Source organism: Arabidopsis lyrata (assembly GCF_000004255.2).
Source record: "Arabidopsis lyrata subsp. lyrata unplaced genomic scaffold ARALYscaffold_37, whole genome shotgun sequence".
NCBI classification, from domain to species: domain Eukaryota; kingdom Viridiplantae; phylum Streptophyta; class Magnoliopsida; order Brassicales; family Brassicaceae; genus Arabidopsis; species Arabidopsis lyrata.
The window spans coordinates 26902-35830 of NW_003302521.1; the positions used below are offsets into that span (position 1 = coordinate 26902).

Genomic DNA, 8929 nt, shown 5'->3' on the forward strand with positions numbered 1-8929 from the left:
ATTATATACACATACAAGAAAAAAACTATATATGTCATCATTTAAGCCGTTGCTTTATTTAAATAAAATAAAAACACAAAAACCTGAAATCATATATTTTATATGATAAATTTAAAATATATATTAGTGATATAAATTTAAAATCATTCAAAGAACGGTATACCACGGGTGAGATCCTAAAATTATTGGATTTTATTACAATAATAATTTATTTTCTTGGATTTTATAACACTAATAATTTAGCTAATGGGATAATATAGACGGGTTTATATGGAATGACGGGTTTGGGTCGATATTAATAACGGTATATTAAGGATGAAATCCTAAAATTAACAATCAAAATACAATTATACAATCTTAAACACAAAACAAAAGAAACAATATTAACAAAACAAATATAACTTAAAATTTTTAGTTATTAAAAAACCGACCCACGGTATACTTCGGAGTCAAATATTCAAAATTTTAAAATCCACCATACATCGTTACTTAAAAAAAATGTATGTTTTCGTATCTATACTTTAAAAATTGAAACCTAAACAATAGTAATCATACACTAGATAATACATAGATAGATATCTACATTTAAAAATACAAATTAATATGATATATCTTCAGTTAAACTTTAAAAAATAACATTATATTTTTTAAAAAAATATAGCCACGCGGTGTACCGCGGGTTAAATTCTAGTCTACTATACATTTTTGCAGCAGTTTTTGGGGTACCCAAATCGGGTCAAATTTATTTAATTTTGATCCGGAAATCTTCAATCGGATCTTTCCTTAAATTTTGGCAAAATTAAAAAATGAAAATAATTAATAAAATCTAAAATATATATACTTTCTCAACTAATTACTATATTTAAACGCTTTATTTATGGTATATTCTCCACGATTTTTATAGATAAAGAAATCAAATATGATGATTTAATGCTAATATAACAAATTTGCACTAATTTCCTAAAACCTCTCTACCTAATTTAAACATAAATGTATGATTCTTATTTCACTTTTATTTGATCTTATATTTATATTATTTTAAATTATTATAAAATATATAAATAGTTAGTAAATTTTAGTTTTTTTTTTCTGCATATGTTACAATTCAAATTTTTTAAAACGGACATATATTACTCAATCGATGAATAAAAATATGTGTGTAATCTATATTAACATTTTTAAGAACAAATTGAGCATTTAATCATGTCGTTATTTTATTCAGACCCGAAATTGAGTCATTCGGATCTTTCTTTAATTTTTACAATTATCTAAAATGGGACAGTATATCACGGGTGAAATCCTAATTAGTATTTTAAGATACAATTATAAATTGTTTTTACGGGTTGGTCCAAAAACACACACTAATTTAAAAATATACATGGAAACTATTTGAAAGCAACTTTCAAATTAACTCGAATTATATGACATTTAAATAAAAGTGTTATTAAAAAAATAACAAAATGATGTTTAATTTCATTTTAGATTATATGGTTGGACGGGTTTGGGTCAATATTAATACGAGACAATATACCACAGGTGAAATCCTATAAATAACAAATCAAAATGCAATTATACAATCTTAAACACTAAACAAAACAAATACAACTTAAAATTTTTTATTTTAGATACAACGCATGTTACCCGCGTTATACAACAAAAAATATTATATACAATAAATTTATCAATTTATAAAAATAAAAAAAATCAAATAATTAACCCGCGGTGTACCGCGGGTCATATCCTAGTTCTAGTACGTTTCCACATCAAAAAATTTTTGTACTTTTGTAGCAATCCATCCATCTAAACCCCAAATCTTAATTTATACTTGTTGCGTTTAAATTTGCGTGAGATTTGATTCCAAGTAGTTGAGATAAAATGTTATTCTATTCATCAGTAAATCATTAAGAAATTGGTTTATTATATTGTAGCCTATATATAACATGACTTGGTATTGGTAACCATTAACCAAAGAAAGAGCAATGCATTTAATTTACATTACTCTCCAACCACTCAAGCCTTTATTAGTTACAGATGGGAATCATTTGTCAATGATACTTATGTTTTTGTCCCCTAAATTAATGAAGTGACTTGACCTTGTTAATTCTTACTAAACCGAACAAAGCAAAGCCAACTAGATCCTTTATAACGTTCTAAAAACAGTCTGTTTTGGCGTCTAGACGTACATAACTATTTTTCTTGTTTATCGATAGAAAGTTATCGATTCTTCTTGTTTAGACATTCGATAAATCGGTTTAAGCGTTAGATTAATATTAATATTTAAAATTATTTTTATTTTATCCGTGATAAAAAATTTACTTAAAACATCCAAAAATATATATGTTTAACATGAAATTATTTTTACATAATAACTATAATGTAAAACATTGGTTGAATTTAATAATTAAGTGATTGTCAGTCAAGTAAATTTGGACCGACGACCCAAATTGGGCCTAATAAATATATAGTGTTGATTTAAGTTAGGACAAAGTTGGGCCGTTTCAATGATTTCAAGATAATTATACACGTGGAAGCGTTCACCAACCAACAACGAGAGAAGACAATCAAATGATTGTATTCCACGTGGCGCTTACGAATTTGTCAGTCACTTTGGTAAATATGACAGACAGTAACCAGTAACTACTAATCTCTTTCGCTAACGAACACAAAAATTAAGATTTCTATGGCTCCAAAACTCTGAGACAGAGCAAGAAACAGAGAGAAGATAAAGTGAGGAAAAAAAAATGGCAACGGTCACGATTCTCTCTCCCAAATCGATCCCAAAGATCATAGATTCGAAGTTTGGTGTTAAGGTTCCTGATCAGACCGTCAATGTCGTGAAATGCGGCAATTCCGGCCGGAGATTGAGGTTAGCGAAGCTGGTCTCAGCTGCTGGATTGTCACAGATTGAACCAGACATAAACGAAGACCCCATTGGTCAATTTGAGATTAATAGCATTGAAATGGTAAGATTCGATTGGTTTGAAATTCATAATTCTGCTGAAAGTTGTTTCTGATTGGTTAGTGATTGTTAATAGGAAGATTTCAAGTATGGATATTACGATGGAGCTCATACTTACTATGAAGGAGAAGTTCAAAAGGGTAAACTTTTAGTTCTCCAATTTGTTCTTCTTGTTGTTGTTTCGATTTTGATTTCGAACCATTTGTCTGATTGAATCTTCTTGGAAATGTTTCTTAGGAACATTTTGGGGAGCAATTGCTGATGACATTGCTGCTGTGGATCAAACAAATGGATTTCAAGGTATTCATTTAACCCGCTATTTAGTTCTTTTTATGTATCGCAGATTGATCGAAAACTCGCGGGTTTTTTTAATGTCTGCAGGTTTAATCTCTTTGATGTTTCTTCCTGCTATAGCTGCAGGGATGTATTTTGATGCTCCGGTAACTTCAAAATCTTTTGCTTCCTTCCAAAATTTATCATTACTAGTTTTATCGCTTTTGTTTTATGGAAAACGTACTAGAGATTAGATAATTAGGCTAAGTATGAGAAAATAATTCACAAGTGTTTGTGTGTGTGTGGTGCAGGGTGAGTACTTGTTCATAGGTGCAGCGTTGTTCACGGTAGTGTTTTGTATAATAGAGATGGATAAACCAGACCAGCCACACAACTTTGAGCCTCAGATATACAAATTGGAGAGAGGAGCTCGCGATAAGCTCATTAATGATTACAACACAATGAGCATCTGGGACTTTAATGACAAGTATGGTGATGTATGGGATTTCACCATTGAGAAAGATGATATCGCCACACGATAAGATATCGATTCTGATCTTTTTATAATCATGACTTTGGATGGAAGCTGTTTATAAATTGATTAATGAACCTGCTACAATGTGTATAATAAAAAAGAAAACCTAGAAATAGCTGTCTCTGACCTCCAATACTTAAGCCATTTTAAAGCCATTCTTGGCATTTCGGTAGCCCCCAGTGGTCATATCAATCTCAGCCTGCTAATTTCATTACAAACGACGCGTGCTGAACTACAGGCTCAACGATCAGTTCCCTTGCAATCAAGAAGAACCTCAACGGCCTCGAGGTTGACATATTCCACACGCTAACTTCATCCCATGGTCCAAACACAACAACATATATAGTGTTCCGGTATTGTGGAAGAGTCCGAGGAGCTAAACACACCTTCATTGCCTTCTACATTTTAGGTAAACGCGGTCCATGATTCTTGAATGGTCTGGTTGATTTGAGCTCTTGGCGAGAGAGTAAAGTCAATGAACATGATTGGTGTTCTTGCCTAGAAAAGAGATTGGACTTCCATTGAATCTCCAGATATGACCTTGACTAAAATTTGCTTGTAACACTTTGAAAACCTGTACATAGTTGATCGATTACATGAATAGGGGTAGGGCTTTGTGTATAACGTATGCGAATGAATAGATGAAATCATGAAAATGATCAAGAATTTGCAAATATCTTCTTGTTTAAAAGACAAAAACCTTGAAACAGGTTCTGAAATTCTCTGATCATGTCATGTTTTTTTTAGGTTTTAACTGTTGAGATTCTGTCACTATAGATCGAAAAAGATGGATTTTGGTTCCAAAGATATAATCAGCACTCTACCAGAACCTCTTATTTGCCAAATCTTGTCTTGTCTTCCCACAAAAGAAGCTGCTTTAACATCGCTTCTCTCGAAAAAATGGCGGTATCTCTTTGCTTTCACACCAAATCTTGAGTTTGATTACTCCTCGGTATATCTGCATATTGAAGAGGGTAAAGCAAAAAAGGATGAGATTCATAGAATGTTTACAGATTTCGTGGATAGAGTATTGGCTTTGCAAGCAAATTCTACTCCAAATAAGTTCTCTTTCAAGTGTGGACCTGATGTTGATCCAGTTTGTGTCATTCGTTGGATATTAACCGTGTTGGAACGTGGGATATGTTGGAACTTGTTTTTTGACAAAGTGGTTTTGATCACTTTCCGGTGAAGACGTTCATCGGAATGACCGGTTCTTGGGCAAGATGTAATCGTCGCTGCGTGCATTATACGGTAGTGTATTTGAATGTCAAAAACGAAGTTCGTATGAATGAGAAATGGATGTCGAAGTGGGTAGTTTGTAAAGCTTGGAATTTTGACTTAGAATCAAATGACCTACTTTGGAAGTTAAAGAGAAACCCAATTACACATGGGCTGTATTTGGGATTTGAGAAATGGGAAATGGGAAATGGGCTTATAAGCCATAAGATTATTCTTATTTTCCTAAGTTGTTTTGATTAAATTTGTTAATTAAATCAATAAATATCTCCTTTAATATTAGGTTTTGTAACAACAAAATCAATCAACGACAATTACGGTGGAATAATTCTTTTGACTTTGAAATTGAAAATCAATTCTCATAAGTGTCGTATCCTCCTCCTTTTTTTTTTTTTTTTTTTTTTTTTTGAATGTAATGTTAAATTATATTCAAAAGAAAAATATAACGTTTTTACAACTTGTGCATCGGATTGCTGAGAAAATATAAGCTAAAAGAAAGCTAAAAGAAAGTTAAACGTTGCCAACTACAAACTTCGATTTAACTCCGAGCTTTGATCCAAGATTGGTAGGCTGCCTCATATCGCATATCACCCTTTATGCGAATTGACGATATTTGGTTCCTTATTTGTTTATCGAGCCATAGTATGAGTCTCTCCACCGGCTGCGGATCTTCGCCATGTCTCCTTTGATTCCTTTCTCTCCAAATCGCGTAAACTGCCGCTTGAAAAACATATTTGATGAGGAATCCCTCCACTCGATCTAGGTGCTGATCCGAGATGTATTCTAGGAGAAGAGACCAATCTGTGGTGAATCTAGCTTTTAGTAGCCCTTTTGCAAGAGCTGCCCAAACACGAGATCCGTACGGACAAGAGAAAAATAGGTGTTCTCTAGTTTCCAAATGATTCTGACAAAGAGCACAAGTACCTGAAACCCCTCTATTCCATGTAACCATACGTGCGCCAGTCGATAGTCTATTGTGGGCTGCCAACCACACGCAGAAAGAGTATTTTGGAGTAGCATGAGCAAACCAAACTCCTCGGTGCCAAGAGACTGTGTTCGCAGTAGTTCGAATATGGTTCCAAGTATCTTTAGTTGAAAACGTTGGTCGAAACAAATCATTTTTTCCCCGCCAAAGAGCTTTGTCAGCCATGTCATTTCACTTTTGGCGCAGCAGTTGCAGTACCTCTTCAATGGAGTTAAAATGGTCTGCTCTGTGTCTCCTCCATCGCCGGTTTGTCCAGGCAGCCGCCAATGAACTCGACTTGCTAATCCCTATATCAATACAACCCCGAGCACCAACTGTGTCAGCCAATACACCCAAAGAAGACCAGTGATCATACCAAAACGATGTAGTCTCTCCATTACCGACTTCTACCTTTTGCAAAACTGTTTCGCCATGTCTCTGTATTTAATCAATTTCTTCCATAACCAAGAACCCGTTGTGCCTCTATTGTTGATAGACCAGATAGAAACTTGCTTGAGAAGATATGTTTGGACCCATTTAACCCATAGAGAGTTCCCGTGAGAGACAATACGCCAAATAAGCTTTAGACAACAAACATTATTCGCCTCTTTGAGTGACCGCAACCCTAACCCGCCTTCTTGTTTAGGGTTTACAAACGTTTTCCCAAGAGATCTTTGCCTTATGTGAATTTAGATCTGTTCCCGACCAAAGGAATGCTGAACAGAGTTGATCAACTTCGCGAATACATTCACTTGGGAGTCGATATGCAGCTAACCAAAAATTGCATATACTCCAGAGAATTGAGGAAATGAGATTAAGACGACCTGCAAAAGAGAGAAAACGTGTAGTCCACGACTCAATCCTTTTTCTAAGCTGCTCAATCAGGGGTCGATAATTTGTTGTTGAAAGGTGTTTTGTGACCAGCGGTAAACCAAGATAGCAGACTGGAAGATGACCAATTTCGAAAGGAAACGAAGCAGCAAACTGACCCATTGCATCCGATTTACCAGCCAAATAAAGCGTTGATTTCTCCATGCTTATTTTTAAACCCGAGCATTTTGCAAACTCATCAAATACCCTGGTGATACCTTCAACCGATCTTACTCTCCCATTTGACAAAACCATTAGGTCATCAGCAAAAATCAAATGAGTTAACCCGAGCGTTTTACAACGTGGATGGTAGCCAAACTTTTTCTCTCTCGCGGCTTTATCAAGAAGTTTCGAAAGCACATCCATACTTATTACAAGTAAATACGGAGATAGTGAGCAGCCTTGTCTTAAACCTCTTGAGCTTCGAAAATATCCTGCTAACTCTCCATTAACTTGAACCGAGAAAGAAGCCGTAGTAACACAAAGCATAATCCAGTGAATAAACATAGGCGGGAAATTTAAAGCCGAGAGAACTTTACTCAAGAAAGACCATTGTACAGAGTCGAAAGCTTTTGATATGTCGATCTTAATGGCGCATCGGGCAGAACCGGTATCTTTGTGGTAGTCTTTGACAAGCTCGGTGGCTAAGAGCACATTTTCAATCAAAAGACGATCTTTGACAAACGCCGATTGATTTCCAGCTATGAACCTAGGGAGAATAGCCTTGAGTCGATTTGCAATGATCTTCGATCACTTTATAGATCACATTACAGCAAGAGATAGGTCGAAAATCCTTCATCGCCTTTACACCTTTCTTTTTAGGAAGGAGAGCGAGAATTGTAGAATTTATTCCTTTTGGCAGAAAACCCTTTGCAAAAAAAGATTGGACTGCCAAAATAAATTCTTTTCCTATCAACGTCCAAGAAGACTTGTAGAATTCCGACGTGTATCCGTCGGGACCAGGAGATTTATCATTAGGCATAGCGAACAAGTCCTTTTTGATTTCCTCCCCCGAGAAAAGACGAGTTAGATGTTGCTGGTCTAACTCGGAACAACGAAACGGCAGCAGTAGCTGAAGCTTCTCCACCGTAGTACTTTCAAAATCACTTGGAATATGTTGCAAGAATTCACGGAAATGTCTCCCAGCCTCTGCTTTAATGTCTTTCGCCTGCGTTAATACTCTCCCATCTTGACCCACCACTTCCTTTATATTATTTGTGGCCTCTCGAATTGCAACCGCTCTATGGAACATTTTGTTGTTCTTGTCTCTGACATCCAACCAATGTAGTTTCGACTTTTGTTTCAAATACTTCTCCTCTAGTCCAGCAACTAGATCCCACCTATGATAAGCTTCATTTTCTTCGGCCATCGCACTGGTACTTGGATTCAATGCATTAGCTTGTTGCTTTTGGCATAGAATATCATATGCCTCCCTTGATTTCTTAACCAAATTTCCTACACGATCTTTTGCAAGCATCCGCAGTTTCGGTTTTAAACCTTTCAATTTTTTAGCAAACCGGAATAGTGTAGATGTGGACAAGAACATCTCCTCTGTATCCTTCCAGTGATCCTCAACCAGAGGTAGGAACTCCATCATCTCCGTTAAAACGTTTACAAATTTGAATGGTTTCCGGCTAGGGATGGGACTACTTCCTCCACTGATTTGCATTATCCAACATCGTAAGTGATCCGAACAACCTTCTGCCTCAAATACACTATACGCTTGTGGGAATGCCTTTAGCCACCCATCATTTACCGATGCTCTGTCCAATTTCTTCAAAATTAAGTCGTTATCCCTTTTATTACACCAAGTGTAGATAGGACCGTGAGAAGCCATATCAGATATAGAACAATAATTCACCAAACTCTGAAAATCCCTCATCCCCAAAGTAACCTGCGGATTATCGTCAACTCTCGAATGCTCTGCCATATCTAGAGTGACGTTGAAATCTCCAATAATAAGCCACGACTTATTCTTAAAAATCGGTGAGTCATAGTGATCTTGTAACTCCTGCCAGAGCACTTTCCTTTCATCCACAAAATTTGAGGCATACACAAAAGAGCAAAAAAACTCCTCAACTTGATCTTCCAA

General features: G+C 35.5%; 1 protein-coding gene and 1 long non-coding RNA gene across 3 annotated transcripts; one reads left to right on the plus strand and one right to left on the minus strand.

Moving 5' to 3' along the window:
* Positions 1-2618: 2618 nt before the first annotated feature.
* LOC9299141 (photosynthetic NDH subunit of subcomplex B 5, chloroplastic) lies at positions 2619-3880 on the plus strand. Its single transcript, XM_002863015.2, has 5 exons — positions 2619-2963; positions 3036-3099; positions 3197-3259; positions 3341-3399; positions 3544-3880. Exons 1-5 carry the CDS (start codon positions 2742-2744, stop codon positions 3772-3774), a joined length of 639 nt encoding a protein of 212 aa, XP_002863061.1. The 5' UTR covers positions 2619-2741; the 3' UTR covers positions 3775-3880.
* Positions 3807-5416, minus strand: LOC110226736. 2 transcript variants are annotated; one of them, XR_002330667.1, is made up of 2 exons: positions 4468-5416; positions 3807-4341 (listed from the first exon to the last, which is right to left on the minus strand). It is a non-coding gene; the product is annotated as an uncharacterized LOC110226736 (long non-coding RNA). The 2 variants fall into 2 exon arrangements; XR_002330665.1 differs by having other exon boundaries at positions 4592-5399.
* Positions 5417-8929: the final 3513 nt, after the last annotated feature.